Source organism: Hemiscyllium ocellatum (assembly GCF_020745735.1).
Source record: "Hemiscyllium ocellatum isolate sHemOce1 chromosome 27 unlocalized genomic scaffold, sHemOce1.pat.X.cur. SUPER_27_unloc_3, whole genome shotgun sequence".
NCBI classification, from domain to species: Eukaryota; Metazoa; Chordata; class Chondrichthyes; order Orectolobiformes; family Hemiscylliidae; genus Hemiscyllium; species Hemiscyllium ocellatum.
The window spans coordinates 1,676,048-1,696,749 of record NW_026867498.1 but is presented as its reverse complement, the minus strand read 5'-3'; the positions used below and the strand labels follow the sequence as shown (position 1 = coordinate 1,696,749).

Genomic DNA, 20,702 nt, shown 5'->3' with positions numbered 1-20,702 from the left:
GTGTTCAGGTTCATTGTTCGTGGCAGTTACATCACTGGTAGATCAGGGGGGTGAAGAAGGTGTTCAGCACACTTGCCTTCATTGTTCACATGCTGAGTACAGGTGTTGGGACATCATGTTGGAGATGCACACAGAAAGTACATTATTCAGACGGTGATAAGTGTCTGGAACGCATTGCCAGCAGAGGTAGTAGAGGCAGGGACGGTAGATTCATTTAAGGTGCATCTGGACAGATGCATGAGTCATTGGAGAACAGATGGATACAGATTCAGGAATTGTGCGATAGGTTTAGACAGGGGATTTGGATCAGCTCAGGTTTGGAGGGCTGGAGGGCCTATTGCTGGGTTGTAAATTTTCTTTGTTCTATGTTGAGGTTGTACAGGATGTTGGTGAGGCCATTTTTCTGGAGTCCTGAGTACACCTGTGGCCGCCCTGTAATAGGAAGAATAGTATTAGCGGCCGGACCAATGAGGAGCACTGGAACACCGGAGGGAGTCTAGTCCTCCTACCATTCAGAGCAGCCCTATTGTCTGAATCCGAGATGTCGATTTTCCTGCTCTTCGGATGCTGCCTGACCAGCTGTGCTTTTCCAGCACGACTTCAATCTTGACCCATGAGCTTCTGAAGCTGCTGCTGCTCCTCCCTCTTTGAATGAAGATTGAGATTCATCCAAGACTGTAATTTCCTTCGTCTGTCCAACAGCACACACTACTCTCACTCCCTTTTCTATTTCTTTTATTTTCTTGCTGGGATCCAATTGTTCGAGTAAAAAATGAGGTCTGCAGATGCTGGAGATCACAGCTGAAAATGTGTTGCTGGTTAAAGCACAGCAGGTTAGGCAGCATCTCAGGAATAGGAAATTCGACGTTTCGAGCATAAGCCCTTTTTCAGGAAACATCCTGATGAAGGGCTTATGCTCGAAACGTCGAATTTCCTATTCCTGAGATGCTGCCTAACCTGCTGTGCTTTAACCAGCAACACATTTTCAGCTGGGATCCAATTGTTGACTTGCAGCAACTGCAAAGAAAGGGAGTGAATCCAGAAAGAGGCCAGACTCTGGAAAAGCTGGTCCAGGTCTGTGCCTCAAACATGTGGCAAGTGCAGTACCACAGTGTGAAGTTATAGTCTTTGCTGTGGAAAAAAAAGCAGAAATGAGGTGTATTGTTTAAATGGTGATATATTGGGAAGTGGAGAAAGTGAGGACTGCTAATGCTGGAGATCAGAGTCAAAAAGTGCAGTGCTGAAAAAGCACAGCAGGTCAGGCAGCATCCAAGGAGTAGGAAAGTTGACCTATCGGCACAAGCCCTTCATCTGGAATGACGTGGTTTCGGGTGAGAGGGGAAAGATATAAAAGAGACCTAAGGGGCAGTCTTTTCACACAGAGGGTGGTACATGTATGGAACAGCCAGAGAGAATGCAAAAGGAATAAAATCTTAAGCCACAGGAAAAAATGTGATTCTATCCTTTTTTTTCCGATTTGCATTTGGACGCTTAAAAACGTCAGTAATAACGGCATCTCCACAGAGCATACTGCGCATGCTCCTCGGTGTTAGTAAGGCATAACGTATATTTGCTGGTGTCAGCAAATCACTGCGCATGCTTCTTGCTGTCCGCCGAAAAGGCGCGCGAACTACTTTTGACGAACCAATAGAATGCCAAGGAGGACCAGAAGAAGACCGGTCCTCCTGCCAATCAGAACCCCCCATGGTGTCTGAATGCGGAAGGTGCACCATGAGTTTCTGAACCTGCTGCTGATTCTCTGCCATGAATGAAGATTCACCTTCACGCCGGACTGCAACTTCCCTCCTTTGTCCCACTTCTGTGAGTACGGCGCTCTCTTTTGCCACTGCCGTTTTCCATTTATTTTTAATGCTGGGCTCAAGGGCCGTGGGTTTTACTCCCACAATCCAAAGATGTGCAGGTTAGGTGAATTCCCCATTGCAATCAGGGATGTGTAGGTTAGGTGCATTACTCAGAAGTAAGTGTAGAGTCATAGGGAAATGGGTCTGAATGGGTTGCTCTTCGGAGAGTTGGTGTGGACTGGTTGGTCCGAAAGGCCTCTTCCCACACTGCAGGGATTCTATAAATTATTGACTTGTAGCGACTGAAAGGAAAAGTTTTTTTTTCCCCAGGAATCCTTTTCAGCTTTCAGGCTTTTCCAGCTCCAATTAACATGAAGAAAAGGTCAAGCTCAGTGGGAAAAGGCTGAGTAATAGCATATCTTGGCTCTCACCCAAGTATTCTCCAAAGAAAACCATACATCTGGATGGGGATATGAATAGGAAGCATTCAGAGGGATATGGGCCAAATGCTGGCAAATGGATCACTAGATTAATTTAGGATATCTGGCTGGCCTGGACTGAAGAGTTTGTTTCTGTGTACTCATTACACACGCCCCTCTTCTAGGTGTTCCCTATAGCAGCTGTTATTTTCATGAAATAATCTGACAATTGTTGACTTCCATCAACCTCTTCCATCCGGAGAAATTTCCTCTCTCTGCAAAGTGTGGTTCACGTTGGCAAGTTCAATCCTCCTCCGGTCCTCAGGAACACACTATAATGCGCAACGTTCTCAATGCCTGTTTAATGTTCAGTGGGGAAACTACTTTCAGTCCAACAGTTCGACAGAATTCCTCCGAAATGTTTTTGGCAAATGCACTGCTCCCACGAAAGCTCCTGGACCCACAGTTAAAATGCTTTTAACAGCCTGTTTTTATGTTAATTTCCCCGCCTTCCCAGGATGCAGAATTTCTCTCACCAGAAATTGCTTGCCCTGAAAAAAATCCAGCAGGAAGATGATTATGGCGCTCTCAGTAAAAATGTCTCATGGGTCACCCAAGATTAGAAATGGAACAATATCTCTTTTCAAAGAAACTGTTTTGTTTGCCCTTTCAAACCTCCTCAAATTTAAGATGTTCCATTGTAGCATTTAATTATGATCCATTAAAAGCAATATCCCGTCTCATCTGAGGGAGGAACTGACTCAACAAGCGAAATAACTTTTCAGTCTGCTCTTTAGATGTGACATCCTCTCCCTCTCTCTGATGCAACAGGATTACCAGAGCTGGAAGTACCACTCTCGGAATACAGTTGCTGATCGACAGTTTACTTCGACTGCTTAACATAAGGATTTAAAAGCTGCTAGCCCGATCTCGCGCAAAGCACAAAAAACAAACTGTTCACCCGTGCCTGCGCAGAGGAGAAATTTCACTTGGAATAGATCACAAAATAAGAACTGTTACCAGTCCCACAACTCATGTGTTTCCCATGGACAAAGTTAAAAATCGCACAACACCAGGCTATAATCCAACAGGTTTGTTTGGAAGCACTAGCTTTCGGAGCGCCGCTCCTTCATCAGGTGGCTGTGGAGAATGAGATCATGATCACAATTTATATCGAAAGGATTCTAGTGTCATGGAAATGTGACACATCAAACAATTTTAGATTAAATCTTTTCACCTTTAGAATGGGTTTCTGTTCTTTAGCATGTTAATCCCAGAACTTGTTTTTTGTTACCTACTCAAGAATGTCATTCAAATGCAGAGCTTTTCTGACAATAAGTGTGAATTCTGACTGCACCCGAATGTTGAGTCAGACTGACGTTTTGCTTAGAGAAAAACTCTACATTTAAATGTCATTTTTGAGAAGGTAATTTATAGATTAGAGTGTAAAGGTTCGGGTGGATTGGCTGTGGTAAATTACCCATAGTGACCCTAGATGTGCAATTTAGGGTTGATGGGCCATGGGATGGATGTGGGCGAGATGCTCTTCGAAGGGCTAGCATGGAATAAATGGGCTGAATGGCCTGCACCCACATTGTTGGCATTCTATGACTCACCCCACAAAGGAGCATTTTATCTGCATCAATCCTGTCAAGCCCCTTTCAGAATTCTACTGCTTTCAATAAGGCCACTTCAATAAGATCCCATTTGTCTGCGTTTGGCCCATGTCCCTCTAAACCTTCCTATTCATGTACTCATCCAAATGTCATTTAAAATTTGGAACTTCATCTGCATCTACCACATCCTCATCCAACTTCATTCCACATGTAAACTGCCTTCTGTCAAAACCTTGCCGCTCAGGTTCCTTTTAAATCTCTCTCCTCTCACTTTAAAGAAATGTGCCCCCTAGACTTGAGCTCCCCTACGCTAAGGAAGAGCCCTTACCTCCACTCCCCATGATTTTATCAATCTCAATGATGGCACCCCTTAATTTCCTGTGCTCCAGTGAATAAAGTCCCAGCTTCTCCTGATAACTCAAACCCTCCCTCCAGTCTTGGCAACATCCTGGTAAATCTTTACTGAACCCTCTCGAATAGAATTCTCACACTCTGCACTCCTGAAACATTTACAATTTCTAACGATATTGGCTGCTCATTCACTGATCCAACTGATAAGCGACATGGGAAGCTTAGTGCAGGAGGCTGAAAGGAATGAGTAGCTTTAAAACCAAAACCTCTTGGAGCTCAAAGCTTTCAATGAGAGTCTGAGCTCGGCGTTAAGTTCACTTCACCTTCATTGTGACCCAACTTTGTTAAAGCTTCAAATCCCCCTCAGCAAAAAGGCAGAGAAAAAGTAGCTGCTTTTTAAACAGCTCAAGATCAAAGCACACTCACTCACGCTTATACGCCCACCCAACCTCACTGTCTTCACTATTGGTCAGCACCGAGGTGTCCCTTTCTAATTGGATCCTTGGTAGAGCCGTAACCCGGAGGAAGCATTGCCTCACTCAGCAATTTCAACCCATACCCTGTATAGCGCCATCTGCTGCAGCGGGATTCAAACCCGGGAGTCCCGGGAGCTGGGCTGATTGTCATTATTCACTGGACTTTCAGCCTTCACTCCTTCAATCCCCCTGCGATGGAATGTGAACTCGCTGGTGCCTCCGGAGGTGGGAGGAGCTGATGAAGGCCTTCCCACACTTGGGGCAGGGGAATGGCCTCTCGCCAGTGTGGACCCGCTGGTGGGTCAGCCTGTCAGAGGAATTGCTGAAGGCCTTCCCGCACTCGGGGCAGCTGAAGGGCCTCTCCCCAGTGTGGACCCGCTGGTGCCTCAGCAGGTGGGAGGAGCGGGTAAAGGCCTTCCCGCACTCAGGACAGCTGAAGGGCCTCTCCCCCGTGTGGACCCTCCGGTGAGTCAGCAGGGCGGAGGAATTGCTGAAGGCCTTCCTGCACTCGGGGCAGCTGAAGGGCCTCTCCCCTGTGTGGACCCGCTGGTGCCTCAGCAGGTTGGGGGAATTGCTGAAGGCCTTCCCGCACTCGGGGCAGCTGAAGGGCCTCTCCCCCGTCTGGACCCGCTGGTGGCTCAGCAGGGCAGAGGAATTGCTGAAGGCCTTCCTGCACGCGGGGCAGCTGAATGGCCTCTCCCCCGTGTGGATCCGCTGGTGGCTCAGCAGGGCAGAGGAATTGCTGAAGGCCTTCCTGCACTCGGGGCAGCTGAAGGGCCTCTCCCCCGTCTGGACCCGCTGGTGGCTCAGCAGGGCAGAGGAATTGCTGAAGGCCTTCCTGCACTCGGGGCAGCTGAAGGGCCTCTCCCCCGTGTGGACCCTCCGGTGAGTCAGCAGGGCAGAGGAATTGCTGAAGGCCTTCCTGCACTCGGGGCAGCTGAAGGGCCTCTCCCCCGTGTGGATCCGCTGGTGCCTCAGCAGAGAGGAGGAATTGCTGAAGGCCTTCCTGCAGTCTGGGCACCTGAACGGCCTCTCCCCTGTGTGGACACACTGGTGGTTTAGCAGTCCAGAGACCTGGATAAAGGCCTTCCTGCACTCGGGGCAGCTGAAGGGCCTCTCCCCAGTGTGGGCCCGCTGGTGCCTCAGCAGAGAGGAGGAATCCCTGAAGGCTTTTCCGCACTTAGGGCAGCTGAAGGGCCTCTCCCCCGTGTGGACCCGCTGGTGCCTCAGCAGAGAGGAGGAATTGCTGAAGCCCTTCCTGTACTCGGGACAGCTGAAGGACCTCTCCCCTGTGTGGACCCACTGGTGGTTTTGCAGTCCAGAGACCTGGGTAAAGGCCTTCCCGCACTCGGGGCAGCTGTAGGGCGTCTCCCGCGTGTGGATCCGCTGGTGGGTCAGCAGGGTGGAGGAATATCTGAAGGCCTCCCCACAGACTGGGCAGGTGAATGGCCTCTGCCCGGTGTGACTACGCCGATGAATCTCCAGGGAAGATGGAAAACGGAAGCCTTTCCCGCAGTCACCACACTTCCATGGTTTCTCCAAGAGGTGGGATTCCTCGCGTTTCTCCATGGCCGAAGTGTGGAGCCACTCCCTGCTGTGAATTCCTCTTTCCAGGCTGTATAGTTATTTTAGGCTCCACACTCAGTGCACTGCAATGGTAGGGTCTCTCATCCAGTCCCGCTGATGCTGAAAACGTACTTAGACAGGAACCAAAAAGCTTTGCTCCTTCTCACAGAATCATAGATGAAAACCGTTGCGGTCCCGATGGATTGAGTGACTGTCAGACATTGACGTCAAAGTGAGGACTGCAGACACTGGAGAGTCAGTATTGAAAAGTGCGGCGCTGGAAAAGCACAGCAGGTGAGGCTGCATCCGAGAAGTAGGAGAGTCAACGTTTCGGGCTTAAGCCCTTCATCTGTTGATGTTGAAACTTCCGCCTTCAGATTTTCAAATACAGTAGCGCCTCGACTTAGGAACTTAATCCGAAGAGTTCGCGAACTGAATTAACTTTTCCCATTGTTCGGATAGCGTAAGAATGGTTGGATGGCTGTTCACAGCGCACACGCCAAAGATGAACTGAATGAGATCACGCGGGGCCCGAGAGCTTTTGTGTTCATACCTTGAATTTCGTACGTACGTTGAAGCAAAATTTTACGTACGCTCCTGTTCGTAAACCGATTTGTACATGAACGGGTTTGTTCGTATGTCGAGACGCTACTGTGCTCTGTAAAAAGAGATTACAAAGGTCATTAGTGCAGGGTAGAAATTCAGAACAAGCAATTCTACTTTCTGTGGAATATTCTTTTCTTTTGTTATTCCACAAAATTGAAAGCACCATCCCACTCTCTCTCTCCCCCTCTCTTCTCACTCGGCTCGAACTAATTCTCCTGAAGGTGCTGATTCAGGATCTTACAGGGACAGAAAAGCAAAAACATCAAGACTGCCGTCTCTCTGAACTTTGGATACCTCCACCTGAAAGCTAATATCTTTCACAACACTGGGATACTGCTGAGAGTGAGCAGGTCTGATTTTGGGAAGCAAAAAGAAAGTGTCAATTCAGGGTGAACCTGCCACGCAGCTTCTTGAGGAAGGACCAGACACAAAATGGTTAACGACCCCAGGAAGGTGGGAGCAAAATGAGACGTCAAGGCATTAACATTGAAAGTAGAGAGAAAGTGAACCTCCTGACTCTGGCAAATGCCAGAGTCATAGAGATACATAGCACAGAAACAGACCCTTCTGTCCAACACAATTGTACTGACCAGATATCCTAAATTAATCTAGTCCCATTTGCTGGCATGTGGCCCATAGCTGGGATCATCCCCACCCCCTGTCCTGAGACCTTGATGCCTCCAAGCTGACCCTCGAAGGTTTGGTTTGTTCTCTATTCTTTCCCAGTTGTCTTTTGTAGGTTTTGAAAACTCTCCCAATCCTCTGAGTTTAGGATTTGGGAAGTTATGTTGTGGCTGTACAGGACATTGGTTAGGCCACATTTGGAATATTGTGTGCAATTCTGGTTTCCTTACTATCAGGAAGATGTTGTGAAACTTGAAAGGGTTCAGAAAAATTTACAAGGATGTTGCCAGGGTTGGAGGATTTGTTCTATTTGGAGGCTAGGGCTGTTTTCCCTGGAGCGTTGGAGACTAAGGAGTAACCTTATAGAGGTTTACAAAATTATGAAGGGCATGAATAGGATAAATAGCCAAGGTCTTTTCCCAGGAGGGGGTGGGTCCAGAACTAGAGGGCATAGGTTTAGGGTGAGGGGGGAAAGATACAGAAGAGATCTGAGGAGCAACCTTTTCACACTGAGGGTGGGACATGTTTGGAATGAGCTGTCGGAGGTGGAGGTTAGTACAATTGCAATATTTAAAAGGCATCTGGATGGGTACATGAATGGGAAGGATTTTGAGGGATGTGCGCCAGGTGCTGACAGGTGGGACCAGATTGTTGGTTGAGTTGGATGAGTTGGACCAAAGGGTCTTTTTCCATGTTGTATATCTCTATGACAGGTTGGACTAAAGGGTCTGTTTCTGTGCTGTATGACTCTGGAACCATTCTATACTGGTCTTAAACCATGTTCTCGCCTTCCCCCACAAACATCCACTTCTTTGTTCAAAAATCAGATGAACTCAGCCTTGAATATACTCAATGACACCCTAACTGCAGGAAGACATCCCACTTGTGAACTCAATTCCTCTTGCTAATATAACGCTTGCCTTGCCGATTGCTTCCTACATCTGTCGGACAACTGGCAGTGACTGGAGTAGGAGGACACTGAGGCCTCTTTGCCCATCCACACATCAGTCTAGATGAAGGGCTCGTGCCCAAAACGTCAACACTCCTGCTCCTAAGATGCTGCCTAACCTACCGTGCTCTTCCAGTACCACAATGTTTGAGCCTGATCTCCAGCATCTGCAGTTCTCACTTTCTCCACATTCAAATACATCTCCATTTAAACAATGCACCTCCTTTCTGTTTTTCTTTGCCACAGCCAAAGCTATAATTTCATATCGTGGTCCTGTGTTTGCCAATTGTGGTCCTCTCTATATCGGGGAGAGCGAGCGCAAACTTGAGGAACGGTTCACTGAGCATCACAGCTGGGTCCACAGAGCCGACCATACCTCCCAGTCACCACCCATTACAATTCCCTTTTCTGACATGACCATCTTTGGCCTCCTCCATTGCCACTACGAACCTAACTGCAAATTGAAGGGACCACACCTCATCTTCCAGGCAGCCTACAGCCTGAAGGACTCAACGTTGAGTTTTCCAATTTCAAAAAAAACCTCCCTCCTTGTTCTTTGCCAGCAATCCCATGCATTCCTCCCATTGACCAACCAGGTCGTAGCCTCTACCTGTCTTGACCTATCTCCACTTCACTCCCACCCCCTTCATCTGCAGCTTCTCCAGCCAGCCCCAGCCCCAGCCCCGAGGAAGGGTTACACCTGAAACGTCGACTTCTCCACCTCCTGTCTATTTTGCAAATTGAGACACAGACCTGGACCAGCGTTTCCAGAGTCTGTCCCCTTCCGGATTCACACTCTTTTCTTTCAGTTGCTGCAAGTCAACAACTGAACCCCAGAATGAAAAAGACATGGAGTGGGAGCAAAATAGTGCCGTACTCACAGATCTGGGACAGAGGAAGGAATGTGCAGTCTGGGTAAAGCTCTATCTTTATTCAGAGAGAGAGGATCAGGAGCTGCAGCTTGAGAAGCTCATGGTCCGACTTCCGCATTCAGACAATGGGCTGACTCTGATTGACAGGAGGACCAGGCTCATTCCGGTCCTCCAAGGTTGCGTATTGGTCCATCAAAAGAATGTTTCGCGCCTTTTTTGCATACAGCGAATGAGCATGCTCAGTGTTTTGCTGACACTGGTAAGCATGCGCACTGCGTTGCTGACACTGGCAAACATGCGCAGTATGCTCTATGGGGATGTTGGTGTTCCTGACAGATTTTAAGTGTCCAAATGCCAACAGGGGAAAAAAGATAGAGCCACAATTTTTTTTTCCCTGCGGCTCGATATTTTATTCCTTTTGCATTTTGTCTGGCTGTTCAACTTTTGTATGTCGTTTCCCCTTGTTGTGGGGGCAAGGCACCGAGACCAGAACTGGAGGGCATAGGTTTAGGGTGAGAGGGGAAAGATTTCTGAGGGTACTAAGGGGCAATCCTTTTGCACAGAGGGTGGTATGTGTATGGAATGTACTGTCAGATGACGTGGTGGGGGTTGGTACAATTACATCATCTGGATGGGGATATGAATAGGAAAGATTCAGAGGGATAAGAGGCGACATGCTGGCATCTGGTCGGCATAGACTGAAGGGTTTGTTTCTGTGCTCTACAGCTCTGTGACTATTTTTAGATAGTATGGAAAATAAAGAGCATGAAAGCATGGGAAGTGTTAGAGCATGGAGACCATTTCCAGTTCATAGAGTCATAGAGAGATGTACAGCATGGAAACACACCCTTCGGTCCAACCCGTCCATGCCGACCAGATATCCCCATCCAATCTAGTCTCACTTGCCAGCACCCGGCCCATATCCCTCCAAACCCTTCATATTCATATACCCATCCAAATGCCACTTAAATGTTGCAATTGTACCAGTCTCCACCACTTCCTCTGGCAGCTCATTCCATACATGTACCACTCTCTGCATGAAAATGTTGCTCCTGAGGTCTCTTTAATATTTTTCCCCTCTCACCCTAAACCTATGCCCTCTAGTTCTGGACTCCCCAGGGAAAAGACATTGCCTATTTATCCTATCCATGCCCCTCATAATTTTGTAAACCTCTATAAGCTCACCCTCCCCCAAGCCTCTGACGCACCAGTGAATCAGCCCCAGCCTGTCCCTATAGCTCAAATCCTCCAACACTGGCACCATCCTTGTAAATATTTTCCGAACCCTTTCACGTTTCACAACATCTTTCCGATAGGAAGGAGACCAGAATTGCATGCAATATTCCAATAGTGGCCTAACCAATGTCCTGTACAACCGCAACATGACCTCCCAATTACTGTACTCAATACTCTGACCAATAAAGGAAAGCATACCAAGCGTCTTCTTCACTATCTTTTCTACCTGTGACTCCACTTTCAAGGAGCTATGAACCTGCACTCCAAGGTCTCTCTGTTCAGCTACACTCCCTAGGACCTCACCATCAAGTGTATAAGTCCTGCTAAGATTTGCTTTCCCAAAATGCAGCACCTCGCATTTATCTGAATTAAACTCCATTTGCCACTTCTCAGCCCATTGACCCATCTGGTCCAGATCCTGTTGTAATCTGAGGTAACCCCCTTCGCTGTCCACTACAGTTGCAAAGGATAGTGGAACACTCTTACATCAATTAGCAGAGTAAGGTTGAGGCTGAAAGGTCACTATGGCAAGATGAGATAACACAGTTAGTAAAGTTAGCCTCATCTGCTAACTATCATTATTGGGACAATAAATATTTGGGACATGACATTAAATATCTAATTGTTAGTAGAGTCAGCCTGCTTGAAACTACTGACAATAAATATCTAATCATGACATTAGGAAAATATTAAGTAGGGTCTAGAATGAAAGACCATTGTTGCAAAAGCTGACATTAAATCTCTAACCGAGACATTGGAATAACATGAAGTAGAATGTACAACTAAAGAGATAATGGGAACTAACATCACTGGCTTATTGTGTAGCTAGACTGAGGTACGTTGATAAATATAGTTGGACATGCTGATAAGCTAACACAAACATGATTAAAAAAAAGATATTTTAAAACCACAGACCCTGAGGTTTGTGGGCATTCGAGAATCTGCTTTTCGAGTGTCACGGTCTTTTTGTTTGCAAATAAACGACCTACTTCTTGAAGAACTCTCTGCGTCTCCTGGTCGTTCTCTACATTTTATCCACGACAACAGTCGGAACCAATTTCATGGTACGAGGAGAAAAAGACTCGGGGGGGGGGGGCAAAGGGTGGGGTGAGAGAAAGACTGGGGGGGACAATGGTGGTGTGAATTTTAACTTCGTACACCCCAGTCCAACACCGGCATCTCCAAATCGGGGACGTAGTTCTTTGAAAGTTGCATCATTGCTGGACAGGGTGGTGAAGGGGGCGTTTGGCACACTTGCCTTCATTGTTCACACCGTTCAGTGTAGGAATTGGGACATCACATTGAGGTTGTACAGGATATTGGTGAGACCACGTGTAGAGTACTGAGTACACTTCTGGTCGCCCTATCGACGACCACAAGTTGACTGGTGACCTTATTTCGATTTATAAAGTCATGGGGCGTGTAGGAAAGGTAAATATCACAGGGGGGAAAAAAGGGTGGATCTCCCCTTTTTTTTCTTCTCTTGGACACTTGGACACAAATTCTGTCAGTGACAGCAGCATCACGAGAGAGCATACTGCGCATGCTCCTCGCCGCACGCATCGCGACTTTCTTTTGGTGGGCCAATCGGAAGCCCTGGAGGACCGGAAGGATATAGGTCCTCCTGCCAATCAGAGCCTTCCTGTTGTCTGAATGCAGAAGCTGGAACACGAGCTTCGGAAGGTGTTGCTCCTCTCTCTGAATGAAGATTGAGTTTGTTCCAGACTGCAACCTCCTTACTCCGCCAGTACACCGCTCTCTTCTCAACTCCTTTTTCATTTTTTTTTCATTCTGGGCTTCAATTTTTGACTTGCACCAACCGAACGGAAAGGGAAATGAATCCACGAAGTGGACAGAATCTGGAAAAGGTTTTCATAAACAGAGAGTGGTTCATGTATGGAATGAATGTCCAGAGGAAGTGGTGGATGCACGTACAGATGCAACCATTAAAAGACGTTTGGATAAGTACATGAATCGGGAAGGTGCGGGGGGATATGGGCCAAACATTGGCAAGTGGCACTGAAACATAGTCAGCATGGAATAGTAGGGCTGAAGGGTCCGTTTCTGTGCTGTCTAACTAACTGTTCTGTCGTGGTCTTAAAACTTTCTTGCCTTCCACTTTAAACGTGGTTATTGTACCTGCATCCAACACATAAACCACTGTCAACAAAAAAAATCACCTCATCCACACAACATAAGAATCCACACTCTGTTGTTCAAAAAACAGATGAACTCAGCCTTGGATATATTCAATGACCCCCTAACTGCAGGATGACATCCCCACTGCTAATCCCAGTTCATCTTCCGAATATACCACTTGCCTTGCTGATTGCTTGTGCATCTGTCTGATGACTGGTGGAGAAGGACGCTGAGGCCCCTTTGTACATCCATGCATCATTCCTGATGAAGGGTTCGGGCCTGAAATGTCGACTCTCCCACTCCTCCGATACTGCCTGTTCTGCTGTGCTTGTTCAGCCCCACACTTTTAGACTCTGATTCCAGCATCTGCAGGTCTCACTTTCTGTACATCGGACGCTGAGGGTTAACCTTTATAAGGGGCAAGGTCTTTCCCCAAGTTAGGAGAGTCCAGAACTAAAGTGGCATAGATTTTAGGTGAGTGGGGAAAGGGACATGAGGGACAACCTTTTCACACAGAGGGTGGTGCATGTATGGAACGAAGTGGTGGAGGCTGGAACAGGTACAACATTTAAAACCCATCTTGATGGGTACATGAATAGGAAGAGATTAGAGGGATATCTGGGCAAATGAGACCAGGTTAATTTAGGATATTTGGTCAGCATGGACGTGTTTGGTTGGAGGGTCTGTTTCTGTGCTGTTATCCTGGAATTGTCTCTGGTGAATGCAGAAGTGTGGTTGGACTTTCAGAGCAGCTTTCCAAGATGGGTTGCCCTTACTGGGAGCAAAAGAAGTTACAATGAAGTATTTCGTTTGTGAGACAGCAATTGAGTGAGTGAGTACATCTGGGAGTTTGGTGGAAAGTGGGAATTTATTGCACTGTGGGGATGAAGCCCTACCCTACCCAGGATGAGACCAGGCCTTGAGTTGAGGAGAGTAGATTTAGGACAGAGATGAGGAGGGACTGCTTTTCCCAGAGAGTAGTCAATCTATGGAATTCCCTGCCCAAGGAAGCAGTAGAGGCATCTTCATTAAGAATATTCAAAACACAGTTGGATGGGTATTTGCATGGTATGGGAATTAAGGGTAGTTGGGACAATGCAGGGAGGAGGAGGATCTCAGATGACGCATATATCAGCCATGATCATCATGAACGGTGGAGCAGGTTCGATGGGCCAAATGGCCAACTACTACTTCTTTTACTATGAAACTCTAACCCTGCATTTCCCATGGCTACCCCATCTAACCTGTACATCCCTGCGCACAATGGGCAATTTAGCATGGCCAATCCAAATCAAGGCCAGTGAACAATGTCATGATGTGGAAAATGAACATCAGAGAACGATAGAAAGGGACAAGGTGAGTAAATGTACCAGCAATCAAAACCAGATTCTGAAGATCACAAAACTTGAAACTAAAAACGATGTTTCTGAATGTGTGGTGCATTGTAACAAAATTGACTGCACACATTGAAGAGAATAATTATGATCTGAGACTCCTTACACAGGCATGGCTTCAGGATGACAAGGATTGGATCCTGAATATCAAGGTGATTGTCAAATGGGAAGCGAGGTGAAGGTAGAGGCTTGGCGCTGCTCATCAAAGCACTGATCACAGGGAAGTATGGTGTTAGCTTGGATTCAGGTCCTGATTTCTCTGTCCTGTGATGTCCCTGTACCCACAGAGTAAGATATTGGTCTGTTCTGCTCTGCTGGATTTCTGCTGAAGCTTTGACCCCCCCACCCCTCCACCTTCTGGAACAATAAAACATTCAGTCAATTAAGACCCAAGCCACAATCCCCAGCCTGTCAACCATCCAGACACACAGTGTAGTCCGAGCTGGGATTTATGATTTATAACAGCTATGATTTATAAAAATATTTTCGCCAGCAGAATTAAAGCATCTGTTATCAAGTAGACATCGGGATATACAGCACGCAATAGACTTTACTCTGTCTCATTCACACACATAAACACGTACATCCATGGGGGTGAATTTGTATTTGCAGATACATTCTATTTTTCTCAAAAAATGCACAACCTGCAGGCTGTTCAATCAGTTTGACCTATACTGATACCTTCAGGGATTTCTGAACTTGGACAGCAAGGATCCTTTGTTCCTCAGCACTCTGTAGGGATTTACTATTTATTACTTCCTTCCTTCTCTTATTAAATTTCGCAGAATGCCTGGAGATTAAATTCCATAGTTCTGCCCCATTTACTAGCTGATTGATATCAGAGTGTAGCCAGAGACCATCCTCCTCCCTAGGAACAATACAACCTTTCCAGCGTTTATTCCTGGACAGAGGAGGCAGTGTTTTCTCCAGCTGAGCAGTGTGTTTGTTAGCATGTCCAACTATATTAATCAAAAGTTCCTCACGCTAGCTACGCAATAAACCAGTGATTTTAGTTCCCATTATCTCTTTATTTGTGCCCTCACAGTTTTTCCAACATTCTACTTAATGTTATTCTAATGTCACAGTTGGAGATTTAATGTCAGCTTTTGCAACAACGGTCTTGCATTCCAGACCCTATTTTCCTAATGTCATGATTAGATATTTATTATCAATAGTCTCAAGCAGGCTGACTCTACTCATTATTAATTAGATATTTGATGTCATGTCCCAAATATTTATTGTTCCCATCCTGTCAATCATATTTAGCAGGTGAGGCTAACTTTACTAACTGTTACCTCATCTTGCCATAGTGACCTTTCAGCCTCAACCTTACTCTGCTAATTGGTGTAAGAGCTTTCCACTATCCTTTGCAACAAATTGGCAGTAGTCTCCATGCTCTAACCCTTCCCATGCTTTCATGCTCTTTATTTTCCATACTATCTAAAGATAGACTCAGAGTTGTAGAGCACAGAAACAGACCCTGCGGTCCACGCTGACTAGATGTCCTAATTAATCTAGTGATCCATTTGTCAGCATATCGCCCCTTACCCCTCTGAATCTTTCCTATCCATATCCGCATTCACATGCATTTTAAATACTGTAATTGTACCAGCCTCCACCACTTCCTCTGGCAGCTCATTCCATACACATACCACCCTCTGTGCGAAAGGATTGCTCCTTCGGACCCTCAGAAATCTTTCCCCTCTCACCCTAAACCTGTGCCCTCCAGTTCTGGTCTCGGTGCCTTGCCCCCACAACAAGGGGAAACGACATACAAAAGTTGAGCAGCCACACAAAATGCAAAAGGAATAAAATATCGAGCCACAGGGAAAAAAAATGTGGCTCTATCTTTTCACCCCGTTGGCATTTGGACACTTAAAATCTGGCAGGAGCACCAACATCCCCAGAGAGCATACTGCGCATGTTTGCTGGTGTCAGCAACGCAGTGCGCATGCTGTCTAGTGTCAGCAAACTACTGAGCATGCTCATCGCTGGACGCAAAAAAGGCGCGAGACCTTCTTTTGATTGACCAATAGGCAACGTTGGAGGACTGGAAGGAGACTGGTCCTCCTGCCAATCAGAGTCAGCCCATTGAATGCGGAAGTTGGACCATGAACTTCTCAAGCTGCGACTCCTGATCCTCTCTCTCTGAATAAAGATAGAGCTTTACCCAGACTGCACATTCCTTCCTCTGTCCCAGATCTGTGAGTACGGCACTCTCTTATCTCGCCCCCTTTTCCATTTCTTTTTCATTCTGTAATTCAATTGTTGACTTGCAGCAACTGAAAGGAAAGAGTGAATTCGGCAGGGACAGACTCCGGAAACGTTGATCCAGGTCTGTATCTCAATTGGCAAAATAGTTAGGCAGGAGGCATCAGATGGCGGAGAAGTCGACGAATCGGTTGTAACCCTTCTTCAGGGCTGGGGCTGGGTGCAGAAGCTGCAGAGAAAAGGGGGTGGGGGTGAAGTGGGAAAAGGTCAAGACAGTTAGAGGGTACGACCTGGTTGGTCAATCGGAGGAATGAATCTTGTTGGTGGCAGGGAGGAGGGCGGGGATGGGAATGGAGTCAGGGAATGGAGAGGGAGGATTTTTGATATTGGAAAACTCAACGTTGAGTCCTTCGGGCTGCAGGCTGCTCGGAAGATGAGGTGTTGTCCCTCCAATTTGCGGTTAGATTTGTTGTGGCAATGGAGGAGGCCAAAGATGGTCATGTCAGAAAGAGGGTGGGAAGGAAATTGGAATGGGTGGTTACTGAGAGGTCTGGTCGCCCTCTGCGGGCACAGCTGCGATGCTCGGCGAATCGTTCCCCAAGTTTGCACTCACTCTCCGATATAGAGAAGACCGCAATGGCAAATGCAGTACCACAATATGAAGTTATAGCCTTGGCTGTGGAAAAAAAAACGCAGAAAGGAGGTGCATTGTTTAAATGGAGATGTATTTGAATTGGAGAAAGTGAGAACTGCAGATGCTGGAGATCAGGGTCAAACAGTGTGGTACTGGAAGAGCACGGTAGGTTAGGCAGCATCCGAGGAGCAGGAGAGTTGACGTTTTGGACATGAGCCCTTTATCAGGAATGATGTGTGGATGGACAAAGAGGCCTCAGCGTCCTTCTACACCAGTCACTGTCATTTGTCAGACAGGTGTAGCAAGCAATCAGCAAGGCAAGTGGTATATTAGCAAGAGGAGAAAGTGAGGACTGCAGATGCTGGAGATCAGAGCTGAAAATGTGTTGCTGGAAAAGCGCAGCAGGTCAGGCAGCATCCAAGGATCAGGAGAATCCACGTTTCGGGCATGAGCCCTTCTTCAGGAATGAGGAAAGTGTGCCAAGCAGGCTAAGATAAAAGGAAGGGAGGAGGGACTTGGGGGAGGGGCGTTGGAAATACGATAGGTGGAAGGATGTTAAGGTGAAGCTGATAGGCCGGAGTGGGAGCGGGGGTCGGGGTGGAGAGGTCAGGAAGAAGATTGCAGGTTGGGCTGGTGGTGCTGAGTTCGAGGGTTGGGACTGAGACAAGGTGGGGGGAGGGAAAATGAGAAAACTGGGGCTCAAGGGCGGAGGAGCGGGAAATGGTCCAACTAGTCATGGAGATGTACAGCTTAGAAAAAGACCCTTCGGTTCAACCCGTTCATGCCAACCAGATATCCCAACCCAATCTAATCCCAACTGCCAGCATTTGGCCCATACCCCTTCAAACCCTTCCTATTCATACACCTGTCCAGATGTCTTTTAAATGTTGCAATTGTACTGGCCTCCACCATTTCCTCTGGCAGCTCATTCCATACACGTAATACCCTCTGTGTGAAAAAGTTTCACCTCAGATCTCATTTGTATTTTTTCCCCTCACCCTAAACATATGCCCTCTAGTTCTGGACTCTTTTCCCCGCCGACCCCCTCCCCTGGATAAGGCTTTGTCTATTTATGCTATCCATGCCCTTCATGATTTTATAGATTACTCCTTAGCCTCCAACGCTGAGGAGAAACAGCCCTCGCCTCCCTATCGATCACATCCTCCAACCCTGGCAACATCCTTGTAAATTTTTTCTGAACACTATGATGTTTCACAACATCTTACCGATACTAAGGAAACCAGAATTGCACACAATATTCCAAATGTGGCCTAACCAATGTCCTGTCCAGCCACAACATAACTTCCCAAATCCTATACTCAGAGGATTGGGAAAGTTTTCAAAACCTACAAAAGACAACTGGGAAAGAATCGAGGACAAACCGAACCTTTGAGGGTCAGCTTGGAGGCTCAAGGTCTCAGGACAGGGGGTGGGGATGACCCCAGCTATGGGCCACATACCAGAAAATGGGACTAGATTGATTTAGGATATCTGGTCAGTACAGGCGTGTTGGACAGAAGGGTCTGTTTCTGTGCTGTACATCTCTATGACTCTGGCTTTCCACTAACTTTTGCCACGTCAGTAGGTTCACTTTCTCTCTAATGTCGGCGTTAATGCCTTGACGTCTCATTTTGCTCCCACCTTCCTGGGGACGTTAACCATCTTGTGTCTGGTCCTTGCTCAAGAAGCTGCGAGGCAGGTTCACCCTGAATTGACACACTTTTTTTGCTTCCCAAAATCAGACCTGCTCACTCTCAGCAGGATCCCAGTGTTGGGAAAGATATTAACTTTCAGGTGGAGGTATCAAAAGTTCAGAGAGATGTCAGTCTTGACATTTTTGCTTTTTCTGTCCCTGTAAGATCCTGAATCAGCACCTTCAGGGGAATTAGTTAGAGCGGAGTGAGAACAGAGGGGGGAGAGAGTGGGATGTGCTTTAAATTTTCTGGAATAACAAAAGAAAAGAATGTTCTGCAAAAAGTAGAATTGCTTGTTCAGAATTTCTACCCTGCACTGACAGTGATGACTTTTGTAATCTATTCTGACAGAATTTTTGAAGATTTGAAGAGGGAAGTTTTAAAATCAACAGATGAAGGGCTTATAACCGAAACATTGACCCTCCTGCTCCTCGGATGCTGCCTGACTCCCCTGTGATTTTCCAGTGCCACATTTTTTGACTGACTCTCCAGCATCTCCGGTCCTCACTTTGATGTCAATGTCTAACAGTCACTCAGTCCACTGGGGCCAGCAAAGATTTTCGCCGTGATTTCTGAGAGAGGAATCAGAGCTTTTTGGTTCCTGTCTGAGTATGTTTTCAGCATCAGTGGGACTGGACGAGAGACCCCACTGTTGGAGCGCACTGTGTGTGGAGCCTGAAACAGTTATACGGCCTGGGAAGGGGATTTCACGGCAGGGAGGGGCTCTACACGTGTTTGTGTGCAGCTGAAGCTTTGGCCATGGAGAAACCTGAGGAATCCCGCCCTGTGGAGAAACCGTGGAAGTGTGGGGACTGTGGGAAAGGCTTCCGTTTCCCATCTGCCCTGTGTGGGAAGGCCTTTACCCAGACCTCCTCCCTGATGAGGCACCAGCAGATCCACACGGGGGAGAGGCCCTTCAGCTGCCCCAAGTGCGGGAAGGCCTTCAGCAATTCCTCCGCCCTGCTGACCCACCAGCGGGTCCACACGGGGGAGAGGCCGTTCACCTGCTCTCAGTGCGGGAAGGGTTTCACCCGCCCCTACCACCTGCGGAGACACCAGCGGATCCACACCGGGGAGAGGCCGTACATCTGCTCTCAGTGCGGGAAGGGCTTCACCCGCTCCTCCCACCTGCGGAGCCACCAACGAGTTCACGTGCCATCGCAGGGGGATTGAAGGAGAGACGGCCGAGTCCCATTATCGATTGGAATATCAACCCGGTTCCGGGGACTCCCGGGTTTGAATCCCGCCACGACAGATGGCAGAATTGGTATTTGGTCAGAAATGTAGAATTCGGAATCTAACGATGAGACCATTTCAGGGAGGGGGTGGTAGAGGGAGAAAGCCCCCATCTCTCCCTTGTTAGGGAAGGGAACCGCCACTGTGGGAAAGGATACACTCAAGTCGTTCCAGCTGCATCCTTTACCCGGTCTGGCCTACACGTGACTCCAGACCCACAGCAGTATGGTTGAATCTACACTGCCCCTTCCTGGTAAAGGAGCGGGGAGAAACTTATTTGGAGACAGGGTATGGGTTGAAATTGCTGAGTGAGGCAATACTTCCTCCGGGTTACAGCTGAACCAAGGATCCAAATACAAAGGGACAGCTTGGTGCTGACCAATAGTAAAGACAGTGAGGTGGGGGGGGTGGGCAGGTGAGGTGTGGTGTGTGCGCTTTCACCTTGAGCTGTTCAAAAAGCAACTACTTTTTCTCTGCCTCTTTGCTGGGGGGATCTGAAGCTGTAACAAAGTTGGGTTGCAATAAAGGTTACCTGAACTTACCACCGGGCTCAGACTCTCATTGAAAGCTTTGAGCTCCAAGAGGTTTTTGTTTTAAAGCTGCTCATTTCTTTCAGCCTCCTGCACTACGTTTAGAACATAGAACAATCCAATGCAGAACAGGCCCTTCGGCCCTCGATGTTGTGCTGACCTACGAACTATTCTCAGCTCGCTCCCCTACACTATCCCAAAATCATCCATGCACTTATCTAAGGATTGTTTAAATCTCCCTAATGTGGCTGAGTTGACTACCTTAGCAGGTAGGGCATTCCACGCCCTTACCACTCTCTGTGTAAAGAACTTGCCTCTGACATCTGTCTTAAAGCTATCACCCCTCA

General features: G+C 47.4%; 2 protein-coding genes across 2 annotated transcripts in view; one reads left to right on the top strand and one right to left on the bottom strand.

The window, feature by feature from the left end:
- Positions 1-4,514: 4,514 nt before the first annotated feature.
- Positions 4,515-20,702, bottom strand: part of LOC132808005 (zinc finger protein 11-like) — a 93,673-nt gene continuing 77,485 nt past the window's right edge. Inside the window, exons 5-6 of the mRNA XM_060821894.1 lie at positions 12,056-12,159; positions 4,515-6,279 (exon numbers count right to left, since the gene is read on the bottom strand). Coding sequence (XP_060677877.1) covers positions 4,845-6,279; positions 12,056-12,159 — 1,539 coding nt within the window. The 3' untranslated portion in view covers positions 4,515-4,844. The remainder of the gene's footprint in view (positions 6,280-12,055; positions 12,160-20,702) is intronic.
- On the top strand, positions 18,947-20,218 carry LOC132808042 (protein krueppel-like). Its single transcript, XM_060821954.1, has one exon. It carries the CDS (start codon positions 19,349-19,351, stop codon positions 19,760-19,762), a length of 414 nt encoding a protein of 137 aa, XP_060677937.1. The 5' UTR covers positions 18,947-19,348; the 3' UTR covers positions 19,763-20,218.

What these genes read in the sequence shown, in the direction of transcription:
- LOC132808042 (XM_060821954.1), top strand. Translation starts at nt 19,349, where the DNA reads ATGGAGAAACCTGAGGAATCCCGCCCTGTGGAGAAACCGTGGAAGTGT.